General features: G+C 50.7%; 1 protein-coding gene across 1 annotated transcript in view; it reads right to left on the bottom strand.

Annotated features, from left to right (window-relative positions):
• Positions 1-20,601, bottom strand: part of lyst (lysosomal trafficking regulator) — a 264,577-nt gene that overhangs the window by 123,124 nt on the left and 120,852 nt on the right. The window contains exons 19-25 of the mRNA XM_055935436.1: positions 19,037-19,197; positions 15,330-15,520; positions 13,455-13,700; positions 12,518-12,565; positions 5,665-5,790; positions 1,936-2,085; positions 1,058-1,195 (exon numbers count right to left, since the gene is read on the bottom strand). Coding sequence (XP_055791411.1) covers positions 1,058-1,195; positions 1,936-2,085; positions 5,665-5,790; positions 12,518-12,565; positions 13,455-13,700; positions 15,330-15,520; positions 19,037-19,197 — 1,060 coding nt within the window. The remainder of the gene's footprint in view (positions 1-1,057; positions 1,196-1,935; positions 2,086-5,664; positions 5,791-12,517; positions 12,566-13,454; positions 13,701-15,329; positions 15,521-19,036; positions 19,198-20,601) is intronic.

The raw sequence follows: 20,601 nt of genomic DNA, 5'->3' as shown, positions 1-20,601 counted from the left end.
CAACGGAGCCACACGGGACGACTGTCAATGATGGCTCAGACTATAATCTACCAACGGAGCCACAGGGGACAACTGTCAATGATGGCTCAGACTATAATCTACCAACGGAGCCACACGGGACGACTGCCAATGATAGCTGAGATTATAATCTACCAACGGAGCCACACGGGACGACTGTCAATGATAGCTCAGACTATAATCTACCAACGGAGCCACACGGGACGACTGCCAATGATGGCTCAGACTATAATCTACCAACGGAGCCACACGGGACGACTGCCAATGATGGCTCAGACTATAATCTACCAACGGAGCCACACGGGACGACTGCCAATGATGGCTCAGACTATAATCTACCAACGGAGCCACACGGGACGACTGCCAATGATGGCTCAGACTATAATCTACCAACGGAGCCACACGGGCCGACTGTCAATGATGGCTCAGACTATAATCTACCAACGGAGCCACACGGGATGACTGTCAATGATGGCTCAGACTATAATCTACCAACGGAGCCACACGGGACGACTGTCAATGATGGCTCAGACTATAATCTACCAACGGAGCCACACGGGACGACTGTCAATGATGGCTCAAACTATAATCTACCAACGGAACCACACGGGACGACTGTCAATGATGGCTCAGACTATAATCTACCAACGGAGCCACACGGGACGACTGTCAATGATGGCTCAGACTATAATCTACCAACGGAGCCACACGGGACGACTGTCAATGATGGCTCAAACTATAATCTACCAACGGAACCACACGGGACGACTGTCAATGATGGCTCAGACTATAATCTACCAACGGAGCCACACGGGACGACTGTCAATGATAGCTGAGATTATAATCTACCAACGGAGCCACACGGGACGACTGTCAATGATGGCTCAGACTATAATCTACCAACGGAGCCACAGGTTGCTCTCTAGGCAGAGTTTTGAAAGGTCATGGGATCAAAGCGTTGCTGCAACCTGATTTGTTAGTAAAAAACAAGTGGCTCTCTAAATGCATCTTGTTCATTCAGAACGGATACAGTTCTCACCTGTAGTACTTGACAGGTGAGCAGGAAGTGGTGGACCACCTCGGCTTTGAGAAACTGTCTGATGTTGAACACCTGCTGGGGGTGGTGAACCCTGATGAGGATCTCTAACGCTGCCAGCAGAGTCTCCCAGACACCACCCTGTTAGAGACACATAACTTAGATTAATACACAGCTACTGTAACCCTGACCCTAACCCAACCCTGACCCAACCCTGACCCTGACCCAACCCTAACCCAACCCTGACCCTGACCCAGAGTCTCCCAGACACCACCCTGTTAGAGACACATAACTTAGATTAATACACAGTTACTGTAACCCTGACCCTAACCCAACCCTGACCCTAACCCAACCCTGACCCTGAGCCTAACCCAACACTGACCCTGACCCAGAGTCTCCCAGACACCACCCTGTTAGAGACACATAACTTAGATTAATACACAGCTACTGTAACCCTGACCCTAACCCAACCCTGACCCTAACCCAACCCTGACCCAACCCTGACCCAACCCAACCCTGACCCAACCCTGACCCTGACCCAACCCTGACCCTGACCCAGAGTCTCCCAGACACCACCCTGTTAGAGACACATAACTTAGATTAATACACAGCTACTGTAACCCTAACCCAACCCTGACCCTAACCCAACCCTGACCCTGACCCAGAGTCTCCCAGACACCACCCTGTTAGAGACACATAACCTATATTAATACACAGCTACTGTAACCCTAACCCAACCCTGACCCTAACCCAACAGTTTTAACAAAATATAAATAAATTGTGTTTCAAATGGTATTGGTAAATCCTACCTGCAGTATTTCAAAATATCCTGGTATAGAGTAATACTAAATACCTGCCCATGCATCCATCAGTGAGTTTACCTGAGCCTTGGCCCAGATCTTCCAGTCCAGCAGAACCTCAGACAGTAGCTTGATGTCCTGGACCACGGCTGTAGACTCTGTGTCCAGGTGGAACTGACCGTCTTCCCCTAGAGTTAGGATAGGACTACTACAGCTCCCATCTAACAAGGTCTAGAGCGAGAGAGACAGAGCGAGAGCGAGAGAGACAGAGCGAGAGCGAGAGAGACAGAGCGAGAGCGAGAGAGACAGAGCGAGAGAGACAGAGACAGAGAGACAGAGACAGAGAGACAGAGACAGAGAGACAGAGACAGAGAGAGAGAGAGACAGAGCGAGAGAGACAGAGGGAGAGAAGAAGAGAAGAGCAAAAAGATAAATACATGACACATTGGAAATAATGAACGAACAAACTAGAATGCTATTTGTCCCTAAACAGAGAGTACACATTGGCAGAACACCTGACAACTGTGACTGACACAAACTTAAAGAAAGCTTTGACTATGTACAGACTCAGTGAGCATAGCCTTGCTATTGAGAAAGGCCGCCGTAGGCAGACCTGGCTCTCAAGAGAAGACAGGCTATGTGCTCACTGCCCACAAAATGAGGTGGAAACCGAGCTGCACTTCCTAACCTCCTGCCAAATGTATGGCAGCTATATAACCATAACCATATTAGAGTAAATCTGAGGAAAACGCTACTGAAGTTCTACCAACACATTGAGTACTCGCGCTGGGAAAACATTGGATCACTGCTACTCAACTCTTCAAAATGCCTACAAGTCCCTCCCCCACCCTCCCTTTGGCAAATCAGATCACGACTCCATTTTGCTCCTCCTTTCCTATAGGCAAAAACTCAAACAGGAAGTACACGTGCTAAGGCCTATTCAACGCTGGTCTGACCAATCGGAATCTATGCATCAATATAGTTTTGATCATGCGGACTGGGATATGTTCCGCCTCTGAGAATAACATCGACGAATACGGTGACTGAGTTCACCAGGAAGTGTATAGAGGATGTTGTACCCACTGTGACTATTAAAACCTACCCCAAACCAGAAACCTGTGAATAGATGGCAGCATTCGTGCAAAACGGAAAGTCGTGAACCACTGCATTTAACCACGGCAAGGTGACTGGGACTATGGCTGAATACAAACAGTGTAGTTATTCCCTCCGCAAGGCAATCTAACAATCAAAACGTCAGTACAGAGACAAAATGGAGTCGCAGTTCAACGACTCAGACACGAGACGTATGTGGCAGGGACTCCAGACAATCACGGACTACAACGGGAAAACCAGCCACGTCACAGACACCGACGTCTTGCTCCCGGACAAGCTAAACACGCTTTGAGAATAACACGGTGCCAACAACGCGGACAGCTAACAAGGACTGTGGGCTGTTAAGGACTGTTAAGCGTGTTAACCCTCGCAAGGTTGCTGGCCCAGACGGCATCCCTAACCGTGTCCTCAGAGCATGTGCAGACCAGCTGGCTGGAGTGTTTACAGACATATACAATGCTGTTCATTGACTAGAGCTCAGCCTTCAACACCATAGTACCCTCCAAGCTCATCATTAAACTGGAGGCCCTGGGTCTGAACTACGCCCTGTGCAATTGGGTCCTGGACTTCCTGATGGGCCGCCCCCAGGTGGTGAAGGTAGGAAACAACATCTCCACCCTGCTGATCCTCAACACTGGGGCCCCACAAAGGTGTGTGCTCAGCCCTCTCCTGTACTCCCTGTTCACCCATGACTGCGTGGCCACGCACGCCTCCAACTCAAATCATCAGGAGATGAGGGCCCCGGGGCCAGGAAAATAACCTCTCCCTCAACAAAGCAAAGGAGATGATCGCGGACTTCAGGAAACAGCAGAGGGAGCAGCCCCCCTATCCACATCGAAGGGACCGCAGTGGAGGAGGTGGAAAGCTTCAAGTTCCTCGTCGTACACATCACTGACAATCTGAAATGGTCCACCCACACAGACAGCGTGGTGAAGAAGGCCACAGCCAGGTCCATTTATAACGTCCACTGCAGTGGCAATACAGCACCAGACCTACTTCTGTTGTCACAACGTCCTACACGCAGAAACAGATGCACGGATGAATACAGACAGCATTGATGTTTTCACCCAGCACAGTTACAGACAGACAGAAACGGACGGACAGAGACATGATGGACAAAGACACAGGCAGACCGACAGACAAATAGACAGGCAGACCGACAGGCAAATAGACAGGCAGACCGACAGGCAAATAGACAGGCAGACCGACAGGCAAATAGACAGGCAGACCGACAGGCAAATAGACAGGCAGACCGACAGGCAAATAGACAGGCAGACCGACAGGCAAATAGACAGGCAGACCGACAGGCAAACAGACAGGCAGACCGACAGGCAAATAGACAGACCGACAGGCAAATAGACAGACAGACCGACAGGCAAATAGACAGACAGACCGACAGGCAAATAGACAGGCAGACCGACAGGCAAATAGACAGGCAGACCGACAGGCAGGCAGGCAGACCGACAGGCAGACCGGCAGACCGACAGGCACACATTGATGTCATTACTCAGCTCAGGTAAAAGACAGGAACATCAGTACACTGCCTCTCAGCAGAGAAAACCACTGGATATCACAGTTGCAGTAGTAGCAACTCACTGCACACGCATAGCAGATAACTGAGGCCCAAAGCAGATGAGATGAAACTGATCCATGGGGATTCAGAACATCAACAGAACCAAGGATGATATGAAACTGATCCATGAGGATTCAGAACATCAACAGAACCAAGGATGAGATGAAACTGATCCATGGGGATTCAGAGCATCAACAGAACCAAGGACGAGATGAGATGAAACTGATCCATGAGGATTCAGAGCATCAACAGAACCAAGGATGATATGAAACTGATCCATGGGGGTTCAGAGTATCAACAGAACCAAGGACGAGATGAGATGAAACTGATCCATGGGGATTCAGAACATCAACAGAACCAAGGACTAAATGAGATGAAACTGATCCATGAGGATTCAGAACATCAACAGAACCAAGGACTAGATGAGATGAAACTGATCCATGGGGATTCAGAACATCAACAGAACCAAAGATGAGATGAAACTGATCCATGAGGATTCAGAACATCAACAGAACCAAGGATGATATGAAACTGATCCATGGGGATTCAGAGCATCAACAGAACCAAGGATGATATGAAACTGATCCATGGGGATTCAGAACATCAACAGAACCAAGGATGATATGAAACTGATCCATGGGGATTCAGAACATCAACAGAACCAAGGATGAGATGAAACTGATCCATGGGGATTCAGAACATCAACAGAACCAAGGATGAGATGAAACTGATCCATGGGGATTCAGAACATCAACAGAACCAAGGATGAGATGAAACTGATCCATGGGGATTCAGAGCATCAACAGAACCAAGGATGAGATGAGATGAAACTGATCCATGAGGATTCAGAACATCAACAGAACCAAGGATGAGATGAAACTGATCCATGAGGATTCAGAACATCAACAGAACCAAGGATGAGATGAGATGAAACTGATCCATGGGGATTCAGAGCATCAACAGAACCAAGGATGATATGAAACTGATCCATGAGGATTCAGAACATCAACAGAACCAAGGATGAGATGAGATGAAACTGATCCATGGGGATTCAGGCATCAACAGAACCAACAACAACAAAAACCAATACAAAGATTCATCATATGTCTGGTCACATGACTCACCTTGAGAATATGATATCCCACGATGCACTTGGACTTGATGAGGACCTGGTGTATCATGGAGTAACCGTGGTAACAGTCCATCTCATTGATACGGTGCTGGTTGTACTTGGCCAGAGAGAGTAGCACCTGGACATAGAATTACATATTACAAATCTAGAATGGACATAGAGTTACATATTACAAATCTAGAATGGACATAGAATCACATATTACAAATCTAGAATGGACATAGAATTACATATTACAAATCTAGAATGGACATAGAATTACATATTACAAATCTAGAATGGACATAGAATTACATTTTACAAATCTAGAATGGACATAGAATCACATATTACAAATCTAGAATGGACATATTACAAATCTAGAATGGACATAGAATTACATATTACAAATCTAGAATGGACATAGAATTACATGTTACAAATCTAGAATGGACATAGAATTACATATTACAAATCTAGAATGGACATATTACAAATCTAGAATGGACATAGAATTACATATTACAAATCTAGAATGGACATAGAATCACATATTACAAATCTAGAATGGACATAGAATCACATATTACAAATCTAGAATGGACATATTACAAATCTAGAATGGACATAGAATTACATATTACAAATCTAGAATGGACATAGAATTACATGTTACAAATCTAGAATGGACATAGAATTACATATTACAAATCTAGAATGGACATAGAATTACATATTACAAATCTAGAATGGACATAGAATTACATATTACAAATCTAGAATGGACATAGAATTACATTTTACAAATCTAGAATGGACATAGAATCACATATTACAAATCTAGAATGGACATAGAATTACATATTACAAATCTAGAATGGACATAGAATTACATATTACATATTACGACTCACCGGGGTCCCAGTAACACGCCACGTTACAACTCACCGGGGTCCCAGTAACACGCCACGTTACAACTCACCGGGGTCCCAGTAACACGCCACGTTACGACTCACCGGGGTCCCAGTAACACGCCACGTTACGACTCACCGGGGTCCCAGTAACACGCCACGTTACGACTCACCGGGGTCCCAGTAACACGCCACGTTACGACTCACCGGGGTCCCAGTAACACGCCACGTTACGACTCACTGGGGTCCCAGTAACACGCCACGTTACGACTCACTGGGGTCCCAGTAACACGCCACGTTACGACTCACTGGGGTCCCAGTAACACGCCACGTTACGACTCACTGGGGTCCCAGTAACACGCCACGTTACGACTCACTGGGGTCCCAGTAACACGCCACGTTACGACTCACTGGGGTCCCAGTAACACGCCACGTTACGACTCACCGGGGTCCCAGTAACACGCCACGTTACGACTCACCGGGGTCCCAGTAACACGCCACGTTACGACTCACCGGGGTCCCAGTAACACGCCACGTTACGACTCACCGGGGTCCCAGTAACACGCCACGTTACGACTCACCGGGGTCCCAGTAACACGCCACGTTACGACTCACCGGGGTCCCAGTAACACGCCACGTTACGACTCACCGGGGTCCCAGTAACACGCCACGTTACGACTCACCGGGGTCCCAGTAACACGCCACGTTACGACTCACCGGGGTCCCAGTAACACGCCACGTTACGACTCACCGGGGTCCCAGTAACACGCCACGTTACGACTCACCGGGGTCCCAGTAACACGCCACGTTACGACTCACCGGGGTCCCAGTAACACGCCACGTTACGACTCACCGGGGTCCCAGTGACACGCCACGTTACAACTCACCGGGGTCCCAGTGACACGCCACGTTACAACTCACCGGGGTCCCAGTGACACGCCACGTTACAACTCACCGGGGTCCCAGTAACACGCCACGTTACAACTCACCGGGGTCCCAGTAACACGCCACGTTACAACTCACTGGGGTCCCAGTAACACGCCACATTACAACTCACTGGGGTCCCAGTAACACGCCACGTTACAACTCACTGGGGTCCCAGTAACACGCCACGTTACAACACACTGGGGTCCCAGTAACACGTTACAACTCACTGGGGTCCCAGTAACACGTTACAACTCACCGGGGTCCCAGTAACACGCCACGTTACAACTCACCGTGGTCCCAGTAACACGTTACAACTCACTGGGGTCCCAGTAACACGCCACGTTACAACTCACTGGGGTCCCAGTAACACGTTACGACTCACTGGGGTCCCAGTAACACGCCACGTTACGACTCACTGGGGTCCCAGTAACACGCCACGTTACGACTCACTGGGGTCCCAGTAACACGCCACGTTACGACTCACTGGGGTCCAAGTAACACGCCACGTTACAACTCACTGGGGTCCCAGTAACACGCCACGTTACAACTCACTGGGGTCCCAGTAACACGCCACGTTACAACTCACTGGGGTCCCAGTAACACGCCACGTTACAACTCACCGGGGTCCCAGTAACACGCCACGTTACAACTCACCGGGGTCCCAGTAACACGCCACGTTACAACTCACCGGGGTCCCAGTAACACGCCACGTTACAACTCACTGGGGTCCCAGTAACACGTTACAACTCACCGGGGTCCCAGTAACACGCCACGTTACAACTCACCGTGGTCCCAGTAACACGTTACAACTCACTGGGGTCCCAGTAACACGCCACGTTACAACTCACTGGGGTCCCAGTAACACGTTACGACTCACTGGGGTCCCAGTAACACGCCACGTTACGACTCACTGGGGTCCCAGTAACACGCCACGTTACGACTCACTGGGGTCCCAGTAACACGCCACGTTACGACTCACTGGGGTCCAAGTAACACGCCACGTTACAACTCACTGGGGTCCCAGTAACACGCCACGTTACAACTCACTGGGGTCCCAGTAACACGCCACGTTACAACTCACTGGGGTCCCAGTAACACGCCACGTTACAACTCACCGGGGTCCCAGTAACACGCCACGTTACAACTCACCGGGGTCCCAGTAACACGCCACGTTACAACTCACCGGGGTCCCAGTAACACGCCACGTTACAACTCACCGGGGTCCCAGTAACACGCCACGTTACAACTCACCGGGGTCCCAGTAACACGCCACGTTACAACTCACCGGGGTCCCAGTAACACGCCACGTTACAACTCACCGGGGTCCCAGTAACACGCCACGTTACAACTCACTGGGGTCCCAGTAACACGTTACAACTCACCGGGGTCCGAGTAACACGCCACGTTACAACTCACCGGGGTCCCAGTGACACGCCACGTTACAACTCACTGGGGTCCCAGTAACACGCCACGTTACAACTCACCGGGGTCCCAGTAACACGTTACAACTCACCGGGGTCCCAGTAACACGTTACAACTCACCGGGGTCCCAGTAACACGCCACGTTACAACTCACTGGGGTCCCAGTAACACGTTACAACTCACTGGGGTCCCAGTAACACGCCACGTTACAACTCACTGGGGTCCCAGTAACACTCCACGTTACAACTCACCGGGGCCCCAGTAACACGCCACGTTACAACTCACCGGGGTCCCAGTGACACGCCACGTTACAACTCACTGGGGTCCCAGTGACACGTTACAACTCACTGGGGTCCCAGTGACACGTTACGTTACAACTCACTGGGGTCCCAGTAACACGCCACGTTACAACTCACCGGGGTCCTAGTAACACGTTACAACTCACTGGGGTCCCAGTAACACACCACGTTACAACTCACTGGGGTTCCAGTAACACGCCACGTTACAACTCACTGGGGGTCCCAGTGACACGCCACGTTACAACTCACCGGGGTCCCAGTAACACGCCACGTTACAACTCACCGGGGTCCCAGTAACACGCCACGTTACAACTCACCGGGGTCCCAGTAACACGCCACGTTACAACTCACCGGGGTCCCAGTAACACGTTACAACTCACTGGGGTCCTAGTAACACGCCACGTTACAACTCACTGGGGTCCCAGTAACACGCCACGTTACAACTCACCGGGGTCCCAGTAACACGCCACGTTACAACTCACCGGGGTCCCAGTAACACGCCACGTTACAACTCACCGGGGTCCCAGTAACACGCCACGTTACAACTCACTGGGGTCCCAGTAACACGCCACGTTACAACTCACCGGGGTCCCAGTGACACGCCACGTTACAACTCACTGGGGTCCCAGTAACACGTTACAACTCACTGGGGTCCCAGTAACACGCCACGTTACAACTCACTGGGGTCCCAGTAACACGTTACAACTCACTGGGGTCCCAGTAACACGCCACGTTACAACTCACTGGGGTCCCAGTAACACGCCACGTTACAACTCACTGGGGTCCCAGTAACACGCCACGTTACAACTCACGGGGGTCCCAGTGACACGCCACGTTACAACTCACTGGGGTCCCAGTAACACGCCACGTTACAACTCACTGGGGTCCCAGTAACATGTTACAACTCACTGGGGTCCCAGTAACACGCCACGTTACAACTCACTGGGGTCCCAGTGACACGCCACGTTACAACTCACTGGGGTCCCAGTAACACGTTACAACTCACTGGGGTCCCAGTAACACGCCACGTTACAACTCACTGGGGTCCCAGTAACACGTTACAACTCACTGGGGTCCCAGTGACACGCCACGTTACAACTCACTGGGGTCCCAGTAACACGTTACAACTCACTGGGGTCCCAGTAACACGCCACGTTACAACTCACTGGGGTCCCAGTAACACGCCACGTTACAACTCACCGGGGTCCCAGTAACACGCCACGTTACAACTCACCGGGGTCCCAGTAACACGCCACGTTACAACTCACCGGGGTCCCAGTAACACGCCACGTTACAACTCACCGGGGTCCCAGTGACACGCCACGTTACAACTCACCGGGGTCCCAGTGACACGCCACGTTACAACTCACCGGGGTCCCAGTAACACGCCACGTTACAACTCACCGGGGTCCTAGTAACACGTTACAACTCACTGGGGTCCCAGTAACACGCCGCGTTACAACTCACTGGGGTCCTAGTAACACGTTACAACTCACTGGGGTCCCAGTGACACGCCACGTTACAACTCACTGGGGTCCCAGTGACACGCCATGTTACAACTCACCGGGGTCCCAGTAACACGCCACGTTACAACTCACCGGGGTCCCAGTAACACGTTACAACTCACTGGGGTCCCAGTAACACGTTACAACTCACTGGGGTCCCAGTAACACGTTACAACTCACTGGGGTCCCAGTGACACGCCACGTTACAACTCACTGGGGTCCCAGTAACACGTTACAACTCACTGGGGTCCCAGTAACACGCCACGTTACAACTCACCGGGGTCCCAGTAACACGCCACGTTACAACTCACCGGGGTCCCAGTAACACGCCACGTTACAACTCACCGGGGTCCCAGTAACACGCCACGTTACAACTCACCGGGGTCCCAGTGACACGCCACGTTACAACTCACCGGGGTCCCAGTGAAACGCCACGTTACAACTCACCGGGGTCCCAGTAACACGTTACAACTCACTGGGGTCCCAGTAACACGCCACGTTACAACTCACTGGGGTCCTAGTAACACGTTACAACTCACTGGGGTCCCAGTAACACGCCACGTTACAACTCACCGGGGTCCCAGTAACACGCCACGTTACAACTCACCGGGGTCCCAGTGACACGCCACGTTACAACTCACTGGGGTCCCAGTAACACGCCACGTTACAACTCACTGGGGTCCCAGTAACACGCCACGTTACAACTCACTGGGGTCCCAGTAACACGCCACGTTACAACTCACTGGGGTCCCAGTAACACGCCACGTTACAACTCACCGGGGTCCCAGTAACACGCCACGTTACAACTCACTGGGGTCCCAGTAAAACACCACGTTACAACTCACTGGGGTCCCAGTAACACGCCACGTTACAACTCACCGGGGTCCCAGTAACACGCCACGTTACAACTCACTGGGGTCCCAGTAACACGTTACAACTCACTGGGGTCCCAGTAACACGCCACGTTACAACTCACTGGGGTCCCAGTAACACGCCACGTTACAACTCACCGGGGTCCCAGTAACACGTTACAACTCACTGGGGTCCCAGTAACACGCCACAACTCACCGGGGTCCCAGTAACACGCCACGTTACAACTCACCGGGGTCCCAGTAACACGTTACAACTCACCGGGGTCCCAGTAACACGCCACGTTACAACTCACTGGGGTCCCAGTAACACGCCACGTTACAACTCACCGGGGTCCCAGTGACACGTCACGTTACGACTCACTGGGGTCCCAGTAACACGTCACGTTACAACTCACCGGGGTCCCAGTAACACGCCACGTTACAACTCACCGGGGTCCCAGTAACACGCCACGTTACAACTCACTGGGGTCCCAGTAACACGTTACAACACACTGGGGTCCCAGTAACACGCCACGTTACAACTCACTGGGGTCCCAGTAACACGCCACGTTACAACACACTGTTGTCCCAGTAACACGCCAAAACTTATCCACCTTAGTAAAGGAGAGCTTTCATTCGAGATCAAATATGGTCAAATATTGTATAAAACAATGAATTTGTATTTATATCGGCACAGGTGCACTGTTAACCTGCTAGCCAGACAGTAATTTAACTCAGTGGTTCTGAAACCTCTCCTCCGGGACCGCCAGTCGTTCCAGATATGTGATCTATTCCAGAGCCAGCACCTGATTCCACCCGTCTAGTAATCATCAAGCCCTTGACAAGGTGAATCAGGTGAGCAAGTTCAGAGCCACCACAACAGTGTGAAACGTCTGGAGGTGCCAGAGGAGAAGCCTGAGAATCACTGATTTAATAAGGATAGCTGTGTACCTGGAGGGCTAGGGCCTGGGTCTGCTCACTGTCACTTAGCTCCACCACCTGGAAACACACACACACACACACACACACACACACACACACACACACACACACACACACACACACACACACACACACACACACACACACACACACACACACACACACACACACACACACACACACACACACACACACACACACACACCCAGTGAGAAGAACCCAGTGAGAAGAAGACAGTGAGAAGAAGACAGTGAGAAGAACCCAGTGAGAAGAAGACAGTGAGAAGAAGACAGTGAGAAGAAGACAGTGAGAAGAAGACAGTGAGAAGAACACAGTGAGAAGAACACAGTGAGAAGAACACAGTGAGAAGAACACAGTGAGAAGAACACAGTAAGAAGAACACAGTGAATCCATCCTGTCTTGTGTCATTTCCTTCAAGTAGAAATGACATGACAGTTAGGTTCAAGAAGCTTTCTCACAAAAACACAGAAAAAACCTTTCTAGGCCTTCCACACCAAATGAAACCAGCAGAGAGACTAACATCATCAACAGACCCAAAGAGGGACACGAAGGACCCGGTTCCTCCTATCAATAGTATGTAGACTATATGTCCTACCCGTGCAAAGAGGAACACGAAGGACCCGGTTCCTCCTATCAATAGTATGTAGACTATATGTCCTACCCGTGCAAAGAGGAACACGAAGGACCCGGTTCCTCCTATCAATAGTATGTAGACTATATGTCCTACCCGTGCAAAGAGGAACACGAAGGACCCGGTTCCTCCTATCAATAGTATGTAGACTATATGTCCTACCCGTGCAAAGAGGGACACGAAGGACCCGGTTCCTCCTATCAATAGTATGTAGACTATATGTCCTACCCGTGCAAAGAGGGACACGAAGGACCCGGTTCCTCCTATCAATAGTATGTAGACTATATGTCCTACCCGTGCAAAGAGGAACACGAAGGACCCGGTTCCTCCTATCTTGTGTAGGACGTTCTGCAGGCCTTGTGGTTCTGCAGGCAGCATGGTCCTGAGGACGTGTGTCTCCAGCACCGCAGACTGGACCTCTCTAGAGCTGAAGGGTCTCTGAGACACCATGGTCTTAGCCTGACCCTTCAGACGGATCACTGGCTCATAGATGGTATACAGCCGGGGGCTGCTGGGGGCGTACACTACTGCCAGACACTCCTGTAGAAACATAGAGATATAGTACCATAGAACAGACACTACTGCCAGACACTCCTGTAGAAATATAGAGATATAGTACCATAGAACAGACACTACTGCCAGACACTCCTGTTGAAACATAGATATATAGTACCATAGAACAGACACTCCTGTAGAAACATAGATATATATAGTATGAAGGTCAGTCAATCCGGAAATGTCAAGAACTTTGAACGTTTCTTCAAGTGCAGTCGGCAAAAACCATCAAGCGCTTTGATGAAACTGGCCTAACCCTAACCCATGAGGACCGCCACAGGAAAGGAAGACCCAGAGTTACCTCTGCTGCAGAGGATATGATGAAACTGGCCTAACCCTAACCCATGAGGACCGCCACAGGAAAGGAAAACCCAGAGTTACCTCTGCTGCAGAGGATATGATGAAACTGGCCTAACCCTAACCCATGAGGACCGCCACAGGAAAGGAAAACACAGAGTTACCTCTGCTGCAGAGGATATGATGAAACTGGCCTAACCCTAACCCATGAGGACCGCCACAGGAAAGGAAGACCCAGAGTTACCTCTGCTGCAGAGGATATGATGAAACTGGCCTAACCCTAACCCATGAGGACCGCCACAGGAAAGGAAAACACAGAGTTACCTCTGCTGCAGAGGATATGTTCATTAGAGATACCAGCCTCAGACATTGCAGCCCAAATAAATGCTTCAGAGTTCAAGCAACAGACACATCTCAACATCAACTGTTCAGAGGAGACTCCATGAATCAGGCCTTCATGGTCGAATTGCTGCAAAGAAACCACTACTAAAGGACACCAATAAGAAGAAGAGACTTGCTTGGGCCAAGAAACACGAGCAATGGAGATTAGACCGGTGGAAATCTGTCTTTTTGTCAAATGAGTCTAAATTTGAGATATTTGGTTCCAACCGCCGTGTCTTTGTGAGATGCAGAGTAGGTGAACGGATGATCTCCGCATGTGTGGTTCCCACCGTGAAGCATGGCGGAGGAGGTGTGATGATGTGGGGCTGGTGACACTAGCAGTGATTTATTTAGAATTCAAGGTACACTTAACCAGCATGGCCTCCACAGCATTCTTCAGTGATAGGTCAGGTCATCCCATCTGGTTTGGGCTTAGTGGGACTATCATTTGTTTTTCAACAGGACAATGACCTAACACCTCCAGACTGTGTAAGGGCTATTTGAAGGAGAGTGATGGAGTGCTACATCAGATGACCTGGCCTCCACAATCACCTGACTTCAACCCAATTGAGATGGTTTGGGATGAGTTGGACCACAGAGTGAAGGAAAAGCAGCCAACAAGTGATCAGTATATGTGGGAACAACTTCAAGACTGATGGAAAAGCATTCCAGGTGAAGCTGGTTGAGAGAAATGCCAAGATTGTGCAACACTGTCATCAAGGCAAAGGGTGGCTACTTTGAAGAATCTAAAATATAATTGAACACTTTTTTTGGTTACTACATAATTCCATATGTGTTATTTCATAGTTTTGATGTATTGACTATTATTCTACAATGTAGAAAATAGTAAACAATAAAGAAAAACCTTGGAATGAGTAGGAGTGTCCAAACTGTTGACTGGTAGTGTATATTATTAGGAGAAAGAGGAAGACTTACTATGAGAGCTGCTGTGTCGACATCCTTGTTCTTCATCATTAGCTCTCGGACAGTGTCACACTTCAACCCGTCCGTGGTGACGTACTTGGAGAAGGTCCCGCTGGGTTTACCGTACTTACAGGGCATGATAGACGTGAGGTCTGGACCAGAGGCATACAGGTAGAATGCCTCCTCTGACCCGATACGGGAGCCTAGTGGGGACAGACAGACAGACAGACAGATTCAGATAAGTCCCCCATTTCATTTAAGAAATGTTTTGCAACAGAATAGGCAGACTGAATACACCCCTGTTCTCCAGCCCAGAGAACACCTCTGTCCTCCAGAGGGCATGGTCCCAGAGAACACCTCTGTCCTCCAGAAGGCATGGTCCCAGAGAACAGCCCTGTCCTCCAGAGGGCATGGTCCCAGAGAACACCTCTGTCCTCCAGAGGGCATGGTCCCAGAGAACACCTCTGTCCTCCAGAGGGCATGGTCCCAGAGAACACCTCTGTCCTCCAGAGGGCATGGTCCCAGAGAACACCTCTGTCCTCCAGAGGGCATGGTCCCAGAGAACACCTCTGTCCTCCAGAGGGCATGGTCCCAGAGAACACCTCTGTCATCCAGAGGGCATGGTCCCAGAGAACACCTCTGTCATCCAGAAGGCATGGTCCCAGAGAACACCTCTGTCCTCCAGAGGGCATGGTCCCAGAGAACACCTCTGTCCTCCAGAGGGCATGGTCCCAGAGAACACCTCTGTCCTCCAGAGGGCATGGTCCCAGAGAACACCTCTGTCCTCCAGAAGGCATGGTCCCAGAGAACAGCCCTGTCCTCCAGAGGGCATGGTCCCAGAGAACAGCCCTGACCTCCAGAAGGCATGGTCCCAGAGAACAGCCCTGACCTCCAGAGGGCATGGTCCCAGAGAACAGCCCTGTCCTCCAGAGGGCATGGTCCCAGAGAACACCTCTGTCCTCCAGAGGGCATGGTCCCAGAGAACACCTCTGTCCTCCAGAGGGCATGGTCCCAGAGAACACCTCTGTCCTCCAGAGGGCATGGTCCCAGAGAACACCTCTGTCCTCCAGAAGGCATGGTCCCAGAGAACAGCCCTGTCCTCCAGAGGGCATGGTCCCAGAGAACACCTCTGTCCTCCAGAAGGCATGGTCCCAGAGAACACCTCTGTCCTCCAGAGGGCATGGTCCCAGAGAACACCTTTGTCCTCCAGAAGGCATGGTCCCAGAGAACACCTCTGTCCTCCAGAGGGCATGGTCCCAGAGAACACCTCTGTCCTCCAGAGGGCATGGTCCCAGAGAACACCTCTGACCTCCAGAGGGCATGGTCCCAGAGAACACCTCTGACCTCCAGCCCAGGAAGCTGGTCAACATGCTAGCAACAAGATTACCTGACACAATAAAAACACCCAGGCCATAACACAGAGCGTGAGAAGTTGACAGCAAGCAAGATATGCCTTTTTCAAGAAAAAATATTTTATAAGATAAACTTAGGTTGGAGTCATTAAAACTCGTTTTTCAACCACTCCACAAATTTATTGTTAACAAACTATAGTTTTGGCAAGTCGGTTAGGACATCTACTTTGTGCATGACACAAGTAATTTTTCCAACAGTTGTTTACAGACAGATTATTTCACTGTATCACAATTCCAGTGGGTCAGAAGTTTACATACACTAAATTGACTGTGCCTTTAAACAGCTTGGAAAATTCCAGAAAATTATGTCATGGCTTTTCAAGCTTCTGATAGGCTCATTGACATAATTTGAGTCAATTGGAGGTGTACCTGTGGATGTATTTCAAGGCCTATCTTCAAACTCAGTGCCTCTTTGCTTGACATCATTGGTAAATCAAAAGAAATCGGCCAAGACCTCAGAAAAACAATTGTAGACCTCCACAAGTCTGGTTCATCCTTGAGAGCAATTTCCAAATGCCTGAAGGGTCTGCAGCCTGCTACAGTCTGTAGCACAGCGGTCTAAGGCACTGCATCTAGAGGTGGCACTACAGTCCCTGGTTCAATTCCAGTCTCTACCACAGCAGTCTAAGGCACTGCATCTAGAGGTGGCACTACAGTCCCTGGTTCCATTCCAGGCTGTAGCACAGCGGTCTAAGGCACTGCATCTAGAGGTGGCACTACAGTCCCTGGTTCCATTCCAGGCTGTATCACAACCGGCCATGATTGGGAGTCCCATAGGGTGGTGCACAATTTGGCCGTCATTGTAATTAAGAATTTCTTCTTAACTGACTTGCCTAGTTAAATAAAGGTAAAATAAATAATATGTGCTTTAAATGACCAGCAGAGAGCAATGTTGAGTTATAGCCCTAACAACAACAACACAGAGAGACAGATGTGTGCAAGTGAGAGAGAAAAGGTACAAAGTGGTTGGCTGGGACAGATTAAAATACAGACAGAGACACAGCCCAGAGGCAGGATGCCAGCCAATGCTAGCTCAGGGCAGGATGCCAGCCAAGGCTAGCTCAGGGCAGGATGCCAGCCAAGGCTAGCTCAGGACAGGATGCCAGCCAAGGCTAGCTCAGGGCAGGATGCCAGCCAAGGCTAGCTCAGGGCAGGATGCCAGCCAAGGCTAGCTCAGCCCAGAGGCAGGATGCCAGCCAAGGCTAGCTCAGCCCAGGGCAGGATGCCAGCCAAGGCTAGCTCAGGGCAGGGCAGGATGCCAGCCAAGGCTAGCTCAGGGCAGGGCAGGATGCCAGCCAAGGCTAGCTCAGGGCAGGGCAGGATGCCAGCCAAGGCTAGCTCAGGGCAGGGCAGGATGCCAGCCAAGGCTAGCTCAGGGCAGGGCAGGATGCCAGCCAAGGCTAGCTCAGCCCAGAGGCAGGATGCCAGCCAAGGCTAGCTCAGGGCAGGGCAGGATGCCAGCCAAGGCTAGCTCAGGGCAGGGCAGGATGCCAGCCAAGGCTAGCTCAGCCCAGAGGCAGGATGCCAGCCAAGGATAGCTCAGCCCAGAGGCAGGATGCCAGCCAAGGCTAGCTCAGGGCAGGGCAGGATGCCAGCCAAGGCTAGCTCAGCCCAGAGGCAGGATACCAGCCAAGGCTAGCTCAGCCCAGAGGCAGGATGCCAGCCAAGGCTAGCTCAGCCCAGGGCAGGATGCCAGCCAAGGCTAGCTCAGCCCAGAGGCAGGATGCCAGCCAAGGCTAGCTCAGCCCAGAGGCAGGATGCCAGCCAAGGCTAGCTCAGGGCAGGGCAGGATGCCAGCCAAGTCTAGCTCAGCCCAGAGGCAGGATACCAGCCAAGGCTAGCTCAGCCCAGAGGCAGGATGCCAGCCAAGGCTAGCTCAGCCCAGGGCAGGATGCCAGCCAAGGCTAGCTCAGCCCAGAGGCAGGATGCCAGCCAAGGCTAGCTCAGCCCAGAGGCAGGATGCCAGCCAAGGCTAGCTTAGCCCAGAGGCAGGATGCCAGCCAAGGCTAGCTCAGCCCAGAGGCAGGATGCCAGCCAAGGCTAGCTCAGGGCAGGGCAGGATGCCAGCCAAGGCTAGCTCAGGGCAGGATGCCAGCCAAGGCTAGCTCAGCCCAGAGGCAGGATGACAGCCAAGGCTAGCTCAGGGCAGGGCAGGATGCCAGCCAAGGCTAGCTCAGGGCAGGGCAGGATATGTGTTTTATTACTGGTTGTTGAATGTGTATGTTTCATTTATTCCTTAAAGCTCTTTTTTTGTTAATGGTGAGACCTCAGAGGAGCTCTCTTTCTCTCACACACACAGCTTGGTACCGTTAAACAGCAGCACAGTGCCCATGTCGTACTGTCCACCCTGTCTGGTCACGTCCTCACTGTGTCCCGTACAGTGTCCCAGCAGACAGAAGGTCTTGTTGCTGTCTGAAGACAGGCTGGACTTCCTGGGTAACGTGTAGTCCAGAGACACCTCACACTTCCTGGATGGGCACCAATCAGAAAACAAGAAAAACACATCATGGTCATGTTCATTAGGTATTAAATTGAAGAAAATAGACGGAAACAGGGAAGGATTCCCCAATGAACACAGTCCTGCTTTAGTCTGGGCCATCTTTAGTCTGGGCCATCTTTAGTCTGGGCCATCTTTAGTCTGGGCCATCTTTAGTCTGGGCCATCTTTAGTCTGGGCCATCTTTACTGAAACAAGCATATTGTCAAGGCCATCTTTAGTCCGGAATATCTTTACTGAAACACACATATTGTCAAGGCCATCTTTAGTCCGGAATATCTTTACTGAAACACACATGTTGTCAAGGCCATCTTTAGTCAGGGCTATCTTTACTGAAACACACATGTTGTCAAGGCCATCTTTAGTCAGGGCTATCTTTACTGAAACACACATGTTGTCAAGGCCATCTTTAGTCAGGGATATCTTTAGTCTGGGCTATCTTTAGTCTGGGCTATCTTTAGTCTGGGCTATCTTTAGTCTGGGCTATCTTTACTGAAACACACATGTTGTCAAGGCCATCTTGAGAGGGTCCTCTGACTCCGTTGACCCATAGTGTCAGGGGGAATAAAGGGTCCTACCCCATAGTGTCAGGGGGAATAAAGGGTCCTACCTCATAGTGTCAGGGGGAATAAAGAGTCCTACCTCATAGCGTCAGGGGGAATAAAGGGTCCTACCTCATAGTGTCAGGGGGAATAAAGGGTCCTACCTCATAGTGTCAGGGGGAATAAAGGGTCCTACCTCATAGTGTCAGGGGGAATAAAGGGTCCTACCTCATAGTGTCAGGGGGAATAAAGGGTCCTACCTCATAGTGTCAGGGGGAATAAAGGGTCCTACCTCATAGTGTCAGGGGGAATAAAGGGTCCTACCTGACTCTGTTGACCCATAGTGTCAGGGGGAATAAAGGGTCCTACCCCATAGTGTCAGGGGGAATAAAGGGTCCTACCTCATAGTGTCAGGGGGAATAAAGGGTCAGGGGGAATAAAGGGTCCTTCCTCATAGTGTCAGGGGGAATAAAGGGTCCTAACTCATAGTGTCAGGGGGAATAAAGGGTCCTACCCCATAGTGTCAGGGGGAATAAAGGGTCCTACCTGACTCTGTTGACCCATAGTGTCAGGGGGAATAAAGGGTCCTACCTCATAGTGTCAGGGGGAATAAAGGGTCCTACCTCATAGTGTCAGGGGGAATAAAGGGTCCTACCTCATAGTGTCAGGGGGAATAAAGGGTCCTACCTCATAGTGTCAGGGGGAATAAAGGATCCTACCTGACTCTGTTGACCCATAGTGTCAGGGGGAATAAAGGGTCCTACCTCATAGTGTCAGGGGGAATAAAGGGTCCTACCTCATAGTGTCAGGGGGAATAAAGGGTCCTACCCCATA

This window comes from Salvelinus fontinalis, chromosome 1, assembly GCF_029448725.1.
Source record: "Salvelinus fontinalis isolate EN_2023a chromosome 1, ASM2944872v1, whole genome shotgun sequence".
NCBI lineage: Eukaryota > Metazoa > Chordata > Actinopteri > Salmoniformes > Salmonidae > Salvelinus > Salvelinus fontinalis.
This window is presented reverse-complemented; position numbering and strand designations above follow the sequence as displayed.